Raw genomic sequence first — 16,346 nt, 5'->3', positions numbered from 1 at the left:
TTCTTGTTTACATTAACAGACTAAAACTGTTAACTTCAGACTTGGAATCTGTGGAATAAAAATGAAGGCCAGCTAATGCTCTGTCCTGATAGCAATGGTAAAACAATAAATCCTGTGATCCAGAGAAATAGTTGACTGTGTGGACTTCTGTTTTGTAGCTGACTTTTTTGAAGATTAACAACCTTGGAAACTCTTTCTAACAAGAAATATGCAACTTTCTTTCAAGGAAGCAACTTTTAAAATGCTGTTAGCAGGCTGCTTCGCCCAATCACATTTGTTACCATACAGATGACAGGCTAAATACGTTCATGATTTGATTTAAAGGGGACCTATTATGCTTTACCTAATCTTCTGCCATGTTACATGTTGAATGATTATATTAAATGTGGCCAAAGTTTCAAATAATGAGGTTAGCATATGTAAAAGTAATCCCTGTGAGCAAAAACCTCAGGCTTCAGGCCGTTCTGACAACTCTGTTTTCAGCCTTTTTTTCTTCTTTCCAGACAAGTTGACATCAGCCTGGACGGACTTCTTTATATGGTCATCTGCTCCACGCATGTTACTGCAAGTGCTCACATTACATACACCGCTACATTTAGCTACATGCTAACATGAGAGAAAATGTAATCTTGGTTGCTGATGTTGTTAAATTGCTCCCCGATTTCAAATCATATTCCTACTTGACCATGAAATTTTGGTTTAGATGCTTTTATTGGGGATTTATCACATTACCTACCTCGTTATAGTCATTCCCCTGGCTGCAATGACGATGCAGAAATACTGAGATACTGAAGATTCCTAATGGAAGAGGTCAGACATGTTTTCCTTTGTGTTTCTCTGTTTAACTGTCAAGACGTTCCAGTTTGAAGGCTACCCACTGTGAAGCCCTCAGACAGACATGGTGGATGTTGACCACATGTCAATATTTTTTCTCCTGTATTGTTCCTTGTCTTGCTATTTTCCTTGTCATGAACATAATACTTTATAAGGAATCATATACAAAAGAGTGAAGACATCACTGATTAATTGTCAAAAGTTGAACCTTAGCCAACGAATATTGACAGACTAATTTCGAGTCTATCCTACCCTTAAGCCGGCATACCTTGGCTATCATTCTGGGAGTCTCCCTCTCTGAGTAGGTGTAGAAGGAATCTTCTCTGAGGTGTGTGTTGAGGTGTGTGTTGCTGGCAGTGATGGCTCTGCATCCAGTCGTGCTGCTCAGTGTTATGGAGGTATGTCCTGAAGAATGTGAGGCCTCTTCCTGATGTAGACTCTTGGCACAAACATCATCCAGCACCACTTTCACACAGTGTGCCATGTGAGGGACCAGCCCCCTGAATGCTGACCTCCAGTCAAACTCCAAAACCTGTGCCTGCAGAACAGGAGATGACCCAACATTCAATTAACATCTGAATGCCGAAAGGAATATTTTATGTGTTGTAGGGTTCCCACACATTTTTACTAATGAATTTTCGAAACTTTTCCACATCTGTTTTATATTTCACCCTATTTCCAAGATTTTACTTAAGTAGTTTAAAATGGGTAGGCCTACACAGTGATGCATATGCTCTTTCCAGGCATTTATGAATAAGCAAATTGCTAGCACTTGCTAACTTTACTGGCTTGTTAGGAATTCCTGCTGCCAATAGCTGCATATGCCAATAGACCAGACCGGCACATATGAATACTTTGCAAAATGTTATGGTCATGCCTCTTTCTGGGGGATAAAAACACGAAGATCCTGTCAATACAGTTCTATATGTTTGGATATAATTTTGACAAGTTTGCAAGCATTTACTTCTTGATAAACAAACTTTTTTTTCTAGGCATGTCTAATGTCTGTTTTGTGACCTTGCCTGAACCTGAACCTGAGGTTGATCGCTAGCATGCCCCTTCAGGCTTCCCCTGTCCAAGTGGATCTATGACCCAACACAGTGGCTGGATATGGCTTATCCAGACCTCCAGATCATAAAAGGCCGGGATAACAGTTTTTCAAATTCCATACCTTTTTAAGTATTTTCATGAGTGTGGGAACCCTGCTGCTAATGATAATAGGCCCAAATGACTGTAAATAGTTGTAATAGAATAGGGTCTTGCAAATGAACACATAGAACAGTCTCACCTCTGGTGCATGTAGAGGCGTCTCTGCTGTGGATTTCTTGCCATCTGTTGTCATGTCTGAATCCTCTCTGTTCTTTTTCAAGATGCCTAAATGACAGATAAATTTACTTTCTTAATGCAAACATCATGAAACACATCTTGAAAGATACTACACAATGACCGTGCCTGGTCAAGCTCTTAAATCATGTCAGTAAAATTTGAACAGAGTACAACAATGATACAGAACCTCATAAGATAAAAAAAAAAGCTATGTGGTGGTCTTTCAAATCTATGCATTATTTAGCATGAATATTTCCATATCACAAATAAATTACTGTATCATATTGTGTTTTAAAAGCCTGACTGAATGCCAAGTGCAGTGGCATGAAAGCAACTGTATATATGAGAGCCAGATATGGGTCACATTGCTCCCATCTTCCCCCTCACTAGCCAAAATGAGACACAGTGACCGGAGTATAACTGTATATGCCTCAGAGGGAGCAGAAAAAGGCAGTAAATGCTAATGGCGACGGCTTTACGAGTCTAAATTTGGGGCTTAGATTTGATTTGAACCCAGATAGCATCAACCACATATGGGGTAATTCCATGAGGGGAGATCGTGTGGATGTGTGGGGAGATGGGGGAATGTGGGGGGGTTGACGTGAAGACAAGCATACAGGATGTTGGGTTGGGTTGCAATTAAAAAGCGTGAACATCAAGGCCACAATTTCCTAATCAGAAGGCGAAGAGTGAGACCCCAGGCGAGGCAATTTAGCCGAACAAGACCGCATGGAATGGAAGAAGGAGGAAGCAGCAAGCGCATCACTTTTTGACCTTTAAGCCCATCTGATGAATTTCTGGTAATTAAGCCGTTTGATTGCCTGGAATTAATGATTTGGATAACTGCCCTTTAAAGGCTGTTTACCTCTCTGTAAATTGAGCCTTTCTGCAAGTCTTGTTTTTGTAAATGTAACCTTTATGGAAATTACTCCATGCACCAAAAGCTTTCATTTAACATCTCTACAGCGGCAGTTCAAAGGGGAGAGAGGAAAAGGATACCAAAGGCTTATATAATACCCAAGATAATTCCCCACTAAAATAACATTTCTTCAGACACAACTCAGATTTCTCGCTAGAGCACGTAACAATGCGTGTGTGTGTTTGTGGGGGTGTAACTGGACAGTTAATGCCTGGAGGAGATGCACACATGCGGGGCTGTAGTCAGTGTTTTAGAAATACTGAGGTCACAAGTACAAGTTTCCCTACTATAACCCCCCCAAACACACACACACACACACACACACACACACACACACACACACACACAGAGAGAAAGATTCTAATCATCTAATTTTCTGGATTATTCACATTTTATTTATTCATTATGTGTTTGATAATTTTCGGCGAAATCTAACTCCCTACTTGATGGTCTAACTGCAGCTTCAGAGCCTCCTCCACACTGTCAGGCAAAAAATCTTGTGGGGAAACTCTGAATATATTTCAATATTTTTGGCCTTAAAATGGTGAATTTTAAGGATATTTGATCTAAAGAATATTGAATCAGCCTTAAAGTATGTGTAATTTCAAAATGTAAGATGCATCTCAGGTTGCTAAGACTCCTCGAATTCCCAGAAAAAGTGAAGCGAACATGACCTCAGTGATGTAAAAGGTAGCTACAGCCTGCATTACATGTCTAATATTTATACACATGTGGATGGAGTCATACCTTTTACACAGGGAGTCTCTCCTGTACAATCGATGAAGGTCATATTCGTGACCAGCTCCTTCACAGTCCTCTCAAAGCCCAGCAGGGTGCAGGCCAACTGGGTTAACGCCCTCAGCTGGTGGGAAGTTAAACTGAAGCTCCTATTTTTCATGGGAAGCTCCATTGGTGCTGTTGAAGGGGTGGGGGTGGGAGAATGTAAAAGAGGAAAGAGGAAAAATAAGCAGTGCATATGCTTGTGGATGTATGACTGACAGAGAGATAGAGGAGTGAAAGCTACACTACAGTTTACAGTTCAGTAAAGGAATAAACAATTTCATGAAAATAGGTTTTCAACCCAGCCTCCCAACCTACATGCACTCATCACAAAACACCCCCCCCCCCTCCTCAAGTCTTGCCTTGCACGGCACCTCTTATAAATATCGACCCATTCATGTTTTCCCAATACACAGCATAAACAAAGAGACAGTGAAAAAATATGCAAAACTTTGCTCCCTGAGAAGTCACACATGCACATCCTTCTCTCTCGGCACAAAACTTTTCTCCCCCTAACCCGCCGATGACCCCCTCGGCAAATATGGATTTCCCATTTTGGAGGCTGCCAAAGCCATCACCCGGGGGATGTTCCGCATTAAGCTGGAGAATGGGCGGCTGGGAGATGCGTTGCCATACTCCCAGACACATGCACAAATACTTTTGTGTGTCCGCTTAAATGAGCTCCTCCACTGCAAAGGCATTTGGGAATGGATGAGCTCAGTATTAGCCTTGACTCTGAAAGCACGGAGATGATTGAGCGTTGGGAAAGAAAGAAGAGGGGGGCCCTTTTCCAATAATTGTAACATTATTGCCTCTGGATCCTAATGTAATTTTGCTATATTGTTAAACAAAATCTGACAATATGACAACACACTGTCCCCAAGGATGCCTAGTTTAATCATGCATGAGGTTTGACTCTCTTTGTGTGCAGGCATGAGTGTGTGTGTTTACATGAGTGTTTATAAGTGAGAGTCGATCAGTTTTTGCGTGTTTGTGTGTGCCGGGTGTGCACACGTGTGTTTATGTGCATGTAATGCAGGTCATTATGAATAACTTGATTTGTAGAAGACACTTTCACACACATTTGCACATGTCAGTCTTGCAGGATAATTGCCACACTGCTACCAGACTCTGTGGTCACCATGGAATATATTCTGACCTCAAGTTTGTTTGTGTTTGCAAGTCTAAGTGTATACATGTATTTATGTGCAAGTGTGGGTGCATGCATGTATGAAATCACATGTGAATAGCTGAGTAATTATTTGGTGTGTGTTTGGCTGTGCGCACGTGCATTTGTGTGTATGTGCGTGTGTGATTAGGCTGCATGGGTCCGCAGCTCGGCAGCTCCTCTGTAATGGGGTCCAGTGGGAGTCTGTGCTAGAGAGACTGCCTCGTTCTGCATGTGTACATGCGTGACCTGGCTGACACCCACGTGCCAGCCTCGTTCTCCAGCTTGCACATTCACGCACGCACCAACAATCATGTCTATTTCTGAAGTCACCAGCAAATCAACATAGACTTCCGTGCCTCAATGCGGGGGCAAACTAAAACTGTCAACAACTCAAGAGTAAACAATCTAAACCGGATGAGACAGGGACACATTAGAGAGGGAGCTGGTGGATTCTCTAAAATGCTATCAACACAACCCCCCCATCCCACCTTCCAGTGGGCATTCATCTGAGCATAGTACCCATTAACCACCACTTCATCTGGAGCATCACCTTTTCCAGAGCATCATCTCTGTCTCCCTCCTTTGTAACCACTCAATCCCTCAACCTGTGACCCTATGACTGTTTCACTTGCTCACTAACTCACACTCTAAGTAGTCGCACATGACCTTGATGTTTAGCAATGCTTTGCCTCGGCATCTTATCAAGCTCCGCCGCCCAGGCTATATAGGTATTTATAGTCGTCTCCCTAGCCAAATAGCCCTATAGCCATAGCCGTCTAGTACACAGCCATCTAAACCTCATTATACCTTTGTCACAACAGTGAGGCCAAATGGAGGCTCTCATAGCCAGTTGATGGAGAGGGTGTGCTTAAAAGCACCCAGGTGTGTCATATAGCGTAGTGCATAGCATGTCTCATAGAGTAGAATGAGAAAGGGCACTAGCAGGCAGAGGAGTTCAACCAAAGGTCAATGTACTGAGAATCAATAAGGGCAGACTAGTGCTGAAAGCTGGTGCTGAAAGCGGGGCAAAAATGATATGTTTATATAAGAACTATCCCATATGACATTATAGTGTGGGGATGTTCTTATAAACAAAAAGAAAATCAATGGTGACTGTGATAACCATAAAAGTAGCATACATCTTATCAGAAGCCCACAAAGAAAACAAGCATATGTCAAGCAATATGTCATTCAACAGAAATGTGCCAAGCAGAAAACTAGTGCGTGTGGACGGGGGGCTTTATGTTTCATACGAAGTCAAAACACTGTAAGTAAGAAAAAAAAAAAAAAAAAAAAGTCTGAAAATACCCAACTCTGCAAGTCTACAGTGGCCAGTCTCAGTTTGTAGCTGTTAACAATGACAACAATGTAACACAAAAGGAAAAAAACAAACAAACAGAGCAGGTATTTTTGGCGAGCCATCAGTCTTCTCCTCGTCTGTCTCTCCTGTGGGTTCCACCAGCAGCTCCACAGCTCTCTCTCTCCCTCATGCACACACACACACACACACACACACACACACACACTGCTCTTCACTGGCAGCGAACAGAGAGAGAGAGAGAGTAGCAAGGAGGAGATGGGGGGGAGGGGGTGGTGGTTAGGGATGAAAACATGGGTAAGAGAGGGAGGGAAAGAGAGGGAGGGGCGGGATAAGGGAATTCCCTTAGCAGTTGTTATTGATTCCGGTGTTTACGGGCGAATAGTTTAGTGCCGTTTACAAAACAGAACAGATGCAGCCAGTGAGCAAAAAGGTAAACAATTGCTGTGTGGCGGGCTGCCAAATCCCCAGTCTGATGTATTAAACTCACGGTGAAGAGCATTTCCCCTTTGGCTGCACTTATTGCCACTTCATTTCCTCCTCGCTCACATACACACTCTCTCCTTCTTGCCATCTCTCCCCTTCTCTGTGTCTCTATCTCTCTCTTGTTCCCTCGTTTATCTGAGAGAGAAGAAAAAAAAAGGAGAAGGGCGTAGGGTGCTTTTTGCCGTCTGGCTATTTTCTGTCCTTCTCTGACCCAGGAGGCCTAGTTCTTCCAAACAGAGCCATTAGTAGGGGGAATTGCATGTGTCTGACATGGCCGAAAACCAATTATTAGACACTTTCTACCAAATGATGCCCAAGTCTTTGGGGAATGGGCAATCATGCAATAATTTAGCCACTGATTTAATTTCTCTCCAGCACAGCATCTCTCCCTCTCTCATCCTCTGTCCCTCATTTTATACTCTTTCTCTCATTCTGTCTCTCTGTAGTGTAAATCAGACCATCAGAGGGGTGGTCTGCCTCTCTGTTACCACACTACCCGACTGGCCTCCAGTCTCTTATCATGTGATCACAATATGTGAAGACGAGCTCTCTGTGTTTGTGCTGATGTGTGAGTTGTACAACACCCTCTACAGGTGATGTAAGCATTTGGTTTCATTAGATCCAGAAAGATAAAAAAAAAGGGGGATTTCAGAAGGCAAGACAATATAAGCACGTCTCAAACAATGGAAATTCAACCTGATTTACATATTGCATACGATTCATAAAACAGAATTATACAGATAAGAAAAAGTTTTGAGAAGTGTAAAGTGATTTGTTCGTAATTATGCATAACTATGCATAGGAGCAAGTTGAGAGATTATGTAATGATCTATCCTGCTGGAAATGAAAGCATGCTTTTTGACATCTGGACATGAATCCTTTGACATCTATTTTTCATATGACAAAAGATGTTTTATAACTGTTGTGACGTGGCTGCTAAAATTTATATGCAGGCCCATAACAACACCCAAAATCAAAGCAGTGGAACCAAAGATATCAGTTTTTTTTTCCTCATATGTCCTTGTCAAAACCTAGCCGCTACATTACCCATAATGCAACTCAGCCACAGGCAGTTCTGTCAGAGATTTGCGTATGTGCTCATATTGGCCAATGTAGCCTTGAGCAGCTAGTTTCATGCAGGGATGCGGAGCAGGCAACAGAGGTCTAGTATGCCCATTTCCTGTCTCATTCACACGCCCAGATTTTCAAACTGTTTTAGCCCCACTTGACACTGCCTCAAGCTAAGTCACTTGAGGCAATTTATCAGACTTTCCAAATATGCAGTAGTACTTGAGACTTGTAAACAGACTTGGCTGTGTAAAATTGGTGCACTTCCCCTTAAACAAAAGCATCTACATACTGAATAGAAGGGGATCAAGTTATGAATCTTGTGGAACTCCACAGAGCAAAGTGGCCTATGATTTAAACAAAAAAATTTAAAAAAAAAAAATGTCTCTTATACATAGAAACCATTTAAAAAAAAAAGTTTCCAAATTTAACAGTCCATACTTAACAATTCACAGACATAATTTAAATAAATTAAAAGTCAAATTGTGAAAGAAGTGGTGCTATAGGAAGAGCAGCAGCAGTGAAAACAAAGCACCAACTTAAAACTGGACATGATTAAACACAACTCTCCTGAAAGATTCTACCACATTTTTTCTTAATATACCGTCTGAGATCCTTATGATACAGATGTTAACAAATATACCGAAGGACTAAAATATCAAAGTGGGCTGGTCTATCCCAATCTTGTGCATGTATGCGTGTGTATTTGTGCACGACTTTATCTTATCATGGGGCTTTGCACTTGGGCTGTGATGCTATGACCGTTGAGCACTTCTGTGCGTTTCTTTTTGTGCATGTGGTATCCACATCTTCTGTGTGTTCATTGGGTGTCAAGCAGGGTCGTGTGGGTGCCTTGGGGTACGTCTGTGTATGTATGGGTGTGTATGTGGGGAGGGTATGAGCCACTGTGGACCGCCTGCTAGGCCATGTGACAGCTGGGGTCCTCTTCGTCAGTTGCGGCCCACTGCTCACTCCGACAGCATTATTATGGGAAGCCTCCTGCTGCGATTCCCAATACACACTCTGACACATGCACGCACACATACATGTGCACAAACCACACAAGCACTGGTCTCTCGTGGCCCTTTCCCTGGGTGCTGTCCAACCGGGCCACAGCAGGGGCCACCTGCCCTTCACAGAAGGGGAAAGTAGCAATATTTGATATCTCAATTAAGTTGCCTTACGAAGAAGGAGGTTTAGTGGTGATGGTGGTGCTTTTGGTGGTGGCAGAGAAGCAGGACTAACTTTCCTCGACTTTATGTTTGTTTTTCTGTCCTTCTCTGTGTCTCTTTTTGTTTCTGGCTCTCTTTGTGGTGAATATTGCACTGACAGTAAGATAGGGTTAAGATTTCTGTAGCTCCCTCCATGTACTTGAACCAAGCTGCTTCAACGAAGAACACGGAGGAATGTATTGTCTTGATGGGAGCATTTCATTAAAACCCACTTGTTTAGTGCCCTTGTTCGTATTATTGTTTTCAAGCCCTCGGCGAATCACACGGACTCTTCATCACGAAGTGCTGGCTGCTCTCAATAAGCCAGCCATTTTTGTCTGAGCTTTCTCAATAGAAGGTGCCAGGAAAATGTTCATATCCTTGAGCTTTTCAAGAGTGATACACAAAAGCCATTGTGACCACTCGGAGGAAATGGGGAAAAAAATAAATGGCAAGCATAATACACATTCTCAAGGGCCATGAAACATATTTTTCTGTGTGATTTCATTGGTTCCGTGATTTAGAGAAAATGAACCCACATACACTCACACATTAACAGAAAGTAAAGACCCAGCTCTTCTCATTAACATTAGCAAACAAGCACTTGCTTAGTGTGGTAACTTTCCTAAACAAGGCCTTCTCTTCTCAGGACGGTAAGAGAACGGTATGAAAACGCATCATTCATGAAGTGGAAGCAACATGCAAATACACATAGGCACATGTACACAGACACACACAAACCCACCTACCTTGCCCATAATTACATGGCAGCATGTGGGTGCACGTCCCTGGCTGACAGTGTGTATAAACTCAGGCAGCGATATGATCTAGTGAGGAGCTGCTCTTAATAAATATTAACAAACGCCATTCCCAAGCAGTCTCAATCCCCACAAGCACCTCCAATGCCAGTCAGAGACTCAGCCTAGCTATCTCGCGTCACTACAGAACCTCTCTCCCTGCTGAATAGGCTGCTGTGCTTTCTCTAAGAAAGAGTTCAAAGAGCCAGAAAGGGCGAGGGGGTGTGGGGATGAATGCGCTTGCTATACATGTTCTAACTCAATCTTTTTTTATCTATAGGGAGCTGCCGACATCATCATATGGGGAAATTAGTGGAAGTGGAATTCAAATCAGCGCTATCAGAATGGGGTTGCACAGTGTTTGAACAGAATTTCACAACCTCGCCTTCACCCCTGTGGTCGATTGTGAGGGAATAAATTGTGTGTGTGTATGCAGAGATGTTGGAATAAAAGCGTTTGATGTCCTACAAAAACATGCATCTACTATTCATATGTATGAAAATTACTGATGCCATATGGAAATTTAATGATGCATTTTTAAAAGGGAGGTATTAAATGACTCCTGATCACACAATTTTCTAAGTGAGGCCTGCAATTAGTGCGCGCGCGCACACACACACACACACACACACACACACACACACACACTACCACTGCCACTAAAACAGATGGGCAGACATGTTCACATGACACTTGCTCATAGGTGATTGAAAACACATGCACATGCACAGCCACCCACACACACATTCACACATCAGGGCAAAAAGTAAAAGGTAAAAAAAAGACAATAAAACTGCACCATAGCAATTGGTTTTTGCAGTATTGGTGTTTCTGCACTGGTGTCGTGTGCATTTCTTGGCATGGAATCATTCCAACTTTATCTAAAGGATATACCGGTCACTAATATTTGTATTACCAAGAGCAATGACTCGCTACACAGAGAAAAATGTGCAATTGTGTCTATAAAGAAATACAGACATACTATGCAGGATTCTCCTTAAAAACAATGACTCATACAGGATTAATCCATCTCAGTTTTTAGTTATGTCCCACCAGGAGTGTGTGGTGGAGCATTTTGCCCTCTGCCTGGATTTTCGTTGTCAGGTGTGTAACCCCACAGCGCTCAGGTGAGGTCAGGGCTTTCTAAAAAGGTAGCGGCCAGGTGCCAAACTGTAAGCAGCAGGCATCCAAGAGACACAGCTCAGAAAAATGCAAATATTATGAGGCTAGACGCCAACCTAGAGGAAATCTGGGGTTGATTTTATCCCACCATAAGGGCACTGATAAAATTTAAATTACAGTATTTGCTTTATATTTGCTTTATTTTGGCTAAACCCGGCACACACACACCCACACACATACAGTGACATGCACATGCAGACTTGGCCCACCCACTCCCCTGCAGACTCAGTGAGGTGTGTTAGTAAGGTTTAAAGCCTGTATTGTTCCTGACCAACCAACCTGTCTAGCACACTCCCCAGTCTCACTGCTCACCCCATTACACTCGGAAAACTACAGGAAAATGGGAAAAGACAAGAAAAGAAAAGGGGAGGGGAAGTGGACACTGGAGAGATGGAATAAAGGAAAAAGGGGGAAAAAAGAAGAAGAGGAAGAAAAAAAGAGGGCTGAGACCCTTCACATCTGTCTAGGTACAATGTCAGAGCCTGCCTTTGAGTCGGTGGGGTTAAAAGAGGAGGCAGATCTTGCCGTGAACGCTGTTAAATGGTTCAGTGGTTTGACAGTGGCTGATGCTACAGACAGCGCTGCTCCCCTGGGAGCCTGCACAGTCTCCCAGGCATGGCTCTTATCAAAATATACCTACCGCCTGCCTCTACTGCGGAAATAAACAATAACACAGCAGGGAAGGAGGGGGAGATCTAAGGAGTCATAGGATGCTTATGAAAATAGAATCACTTTTTTTCTCACCACTGTCATAATTGTCTTGACAATTATGGGCGTAGCATACAGTATAGACAGTAAAGTGTGAAAGCAGATTATGCATTAATGTTCAAGCTTTGGCTCTTAAGGAGCCACGGGCGTTAGGGTGGTGGATATGTGGGTTCTTGAGCTTTTTTTGGGGGGGGGACTTAAAACATGAACAACACAAAAATGTAATCCCAGTTGTAGCCCTCAAAGCGGTGTTGCAGCTGATAGTCAAACACACACACATACACACACAAACACACACGTAAAACCAGCACAGGCAAAACTGCTCCATTTTACCATCATTACACAGCACGGGTCCCCCGCTCCCTTTGGAGCCGTGTTCTGCCTCCGGTGCTACATTTGACGGTTTGTTGAGCGGCACGTAGGTGTGTAGCCTCCGCCGCGTTACGTGATCAAACAGCCCAACTGACGCATGGCCAATTATCCTGGCTGCCTCCTCTCATCTCACATTTAAGGAGAAGGAAAGTAAAAACCAGGAGAGGGAGATGGAAAGAGAGAGAGGGAGGGAGGAAGAGAGGGAGAGAGGGAGAAAAAGACGCAAGGCTGGTGGTGTGTTTATCGAAGAATGGCAGATGTAAAAGCACTCTTCTCCCCGTTCCGCAGGGAAGCTGACATGTGCACCATTTTTGAAAAAAAGTAAACAATGGCTCACACACTTTACATTTTTTTACTGTGAATCTTTACCCTCAGCAAGCCGTAAATAGGCCAATATGAAACAAACAAAGAGAATATGGGGGGAATTAAGTATCAAAAGTGACACAGCGTGTGAAGGTCTCTACTTTCCTCTTGTCTAAGTGTATAACACCACTGCCTATTATATGACAGTGACACATTCTGCATTAGTGACAAATATTAAAACCACTTCACCATGTTGTTTTCTCTCAAATGTCCATCCCTCTGTGTGACAAGGTGAGAGAGAATGTTGAACCTTTCTCTTACCCCTGGACCAACTCTTTCTTAGCTGTATCGCTGCTCAAGAGTAAGAGGAAGGATAAGATTAATCAGTTTTCCTTCTCCACTGTAAGGTCATGAGGTTGTGTATGGTGGTGGTGCTGCTGCTCTGCTCTTGTTATGTTTTAATAAACTTGATTTTGATTAATTTTTTAATGGAATTCCTGTAAAGACGACTGCAGAGCTATGTTTATCAACGCAATTCAAACCATTCTCCAAGACTGCACAGTGCGTACTGCCTCAGATTCAAGGTGAGGGAGTGAATTAACTGTGGTTTAAACACACTGTGGACAGACCTTGGATATGGCTTGGAGCTCTGTTGGGATCAGGGCTCGTCATAGTCATAGATAAGCTATGTGGTAAATAGTGCTTAGAGGTAGTTTCAAAAAAAGCCTTGGACCTGGAAATGTTGCTCTTCTCTTTTTGTTGGTAAAGAGGAAAGTGAGGCAGACGGGAAAGAGGGCAGTAAAAAGAAAGCAATTACAATGGGAACAGCAGTTACTGACAATCACTTGCAGAGGCCTTGGCTCTGGCTCTGGCTCAGATCACTACACACTACAGTTGAGAAAGTAACAGAAAAGTAAAAATGGAGAGTAAGGAAAGAAAAAAAATCATTAGCCTTTACTGGGTAACAATAAGAAGCGTGAGGAGAGGAAAGAAGGCAGAAATAAAAGGAAACAACTGCTGTAAGGTACATACATCAGTTAACCAAGGACTTGGAGAGTGAGGAAAAGAAAACATAACAAGCAGAAAGGGTCAAATCTGATTAAAAAAAAAAAAAACATTTGCAGAGAGCCACTTACCTACGGTTGCCCGTGACCTGGCTGAATATTTCTTGATCTTGCTGCTGAGCGTGGTGTTGTCTCTCAGGGCCGTCTCATATTCTCTCTCCATCAGGGAGGCCAGTTCTTGGGCCACAGTGCTGAGGTAGGCCACATTAACAAAACCCAAAATGGTGTGTGGTTCTGCGAGTCTTGAAAGGACATGAAGCTCCTCTGTAAGGGCTTTGGTCAGAGCTGGAACCACAGAGTGGAAGCCTAGAGCCAGTCTGTCAAAGCCTGTATCACTGCCTGGGCTTGAGCTCAGCGCAGAGAGCAGAAGAACCAGCACAGATTGGCTTCTCAGACCCTGGATAGGTAAAATCAAAATAATATCACATATACTTCAGGACTTAATTAATTAATTAATGGTGAAAAAACACTTGCTGACATTCATTTTGAAACACACATAGAGATAAAGTATTTCACAAGATTTTTTAATTCTTGTATTTTCACTATTGTACCACACCTGGTAATGTGTGAGCACCTCAGATTCAGGGTAAAGAAAGAACAGCTGTTGCAGACAGTGGACCCGGTCAGGGACGGAAATGTGTCTGGGTCCAGGATGATCTGGGCTGTGGGAAGACAGTCGGTCCAGCAGGTGGCGGCGCAGCTGGAGACGCACATCATCCCAGGCCTCCTGGATCTTAAGGAAATAATCAAATGAAGGGTAAGTGCACAAACACACTGATAATCAACAACAAGACAATGAGAGGGTATCTGAATAATAATCTTTTGCAGTGAGCAATGCCATAACTTATTTTAACATATACTCAAGGACGGGTTCCCATTTTTAAAGTCTGTTAGACAGTTTTGTTACTGTACCATCTCTCCACTGCAGCTCCACAAGGAAACACTTTCTGTGACTTTGGAAGATACCCAATCTCTTTGTGGCCAGTATGAGGAGCAGAAACAATTACAGTGACCAATAACAGTTTCAATGCATAGACATGTAAAATATGTTTTAACATGGCACTGAAAAAATGTAAACCTATCCTTTAAAGGAATACTTCACCCCCCAAATTGCCATTTGTATATCTGTTACTCACTCTGTGTTACATTACATTTGTGAAGAAAACTTGTGCAGTACAATCCAAGTTTCATTCATCCAGTTGTATGCTTAGTACTTTCAAAACTGATAGCACTTACAGTACCGACGAGGATCTGATTGGAAAGTGCAACTTAATTTGCTGTCTTTACAGCCAGACTTCATTGACAAAAACTGTAATTTTACCTTGCTGAACACTGGACTGGTAGTTTGTCGTGTTACTGCGTGACTTTGGCATTTTAAAGGGTTAGTTCGGATTCACCAAAGCCACACGATAACACACATAGACTACCACTCGAGGCAGTGGTAGACCAACAACTCCCGTCTTCAGCAAGGTAAAATTACTTTTTGTCAGTGGAGTCTAGCTTTGAAGAGAGCAAAGATGAGTTTAACTTTCAGTATAGTTCCCCATTTGAAAGGGCTGTCTGTATGAGAGGTGCTAAGTATACAACTGGATAAATAAGACTTGGATTATACTTGGATTTTATTATTGTTTTGCTGTTAAAGGTGGACCCCTATGACTTCAATTCATCAAAAAAAATCTTTGTTCACCAGAGGCATGCAAGAAATACAAAATTTCCTCAAAAATTCAATGCAACACTGGGTGAGTGATTCATGTATAAAAGGCAATTTGGAGTTTAAGTATTCCTTTAAGTAATCCATGAACTATTAAAAATTGTAAGATATCATTCAACTGAATTACAAATGTTGCAGTATATTACCTCTAATGAAGCATCATCTCTGACTGTATGTACCAAGTGGATGGAGGAGGCACTCAGAGAGGAAGATGGGGTACAGGGAAAGCAGACACCACACTGGGCAGACACATTCAGCAGTAGTTGAAGTGTCACCTCCTCTTTCCCCTCCTCTTCAGACCTCAGGTACCGTTTCTAAGTGGGACAGAGGGACAATGTTAATAATAAAAAGCCGACTGCAAGTCAGCTCATTAATCGTCATTATACAAAAGTTATGAAAATATTTTGCAGCCAAATCCATTTATTAAGTACAGGGCTGTCGTCATACATCTGAAGGGTCTTGTTAATAAACAGGGCTGCAGATCAACGGATAGCTAAATGTTAATAACAGAATGTCTGTGCAATTAAGTGGGAAACTGAACTCAGTAATATAAATGCAGATTGATGAAATCATAATGACGGACATAACCACCATTAGTTATCAGTCTTCTAGATTTCTCATTTTCGAACATTTCTACAGTTTTATTATCTGTGAAATATTTAAAATAAATAGCACTTTTATTAATATCATTGCCATCACTCAGTGTCATCATCACCCTGATGTATTACCAAAGCTCTGAAGAAGTCCATGAGCTCCTGATGTCCTGTGGTTACAGGCCTGAAACTGCTGTGCGCTCTGATGTTGAACCACTGCAGGCACTCTGAGGGGCTCAGCGGACGCTCCCGGGAGTCCCCCATTTTGGCCTGGAGCTCCTTCAGCTGCTGTTCAATGCTGAGTGAAAGAGAGATACATTGTGTAAGTCTAAAAGCCCTAGCTCTATGAAACAGTATACTTTGCCAAGCTCTGAGCAGAAGAGTAAAGCACTCAGCAAAATAAATGTTGGTTGAGGGAACTGAGTGGAAAATACCCCCCACACATTCTCAATTGTTTCCACTCATGTTTGAATCTGACAACAACAGAAAGGGACAACAAAAAT

The 16,346-nt window shown here is 42.5% G+C and overlaps 1 protein-coding gene across 1 annotated transcript in view; it reads right to left on the bottom strand.

Annotated features, from left to right (window-relative positions):
- The window catches only part of kiaa0825 (KIAA0825 ortholog), a 133,297-nt gene that overhangs the window by 104,148 nt on the left and 12,803 nt on the right, over positions 1–16,346 (bottom strand). Inside the window, exons 3-9 of the mRNA XM_049578703.1 lie at positions 15,979–16,141; positions 15,397–15,564; positions 14,096–14,272; positions 13,612–13,936; positions 3,827–3,994; positions 2,123–2,208; positions 1,103–1,372 (exon numbers count right to left, since the gene is read on the bottom strand). Coding sequence (XP_049434660.1) covers positions 1,103–1,372; positions 2,123–2,208; positions 3,827–3,994; positions 13,612–13,936; positions 14,096–14,272; positions 15,397–15,564; positions 15,979–16,141 — 1,357 coding nt within the window. The remainder of the gene's footprint in view (positions 1–1,102; positions 1,373–2,122; positions 2,209–3,826; positions 3,995–13,611; positions 13,937–14,095; positions 14,273–15,396; positions 15,565–15,978; positions 16,142–16,346) is intronic.

This window comes from Epinephelus fuscoguttatus, linkage group LG6 (genome assembly GCF_011397635.1).
Source record: "Epinephelus fuscoguttatus linkage group LG6, E.fuscoguttatus.final_Chr_v1".
NCBI classification, from domain to species: Eukaryota; Metazoa; Chordata; class Actinopteri; order Perciformes; family Serranidae; genus Epinephelus; species Epinephelus fuscoguttatus.
This window is presented reverse-complemented; position numbering and strand designations above follow the sequence as displayed.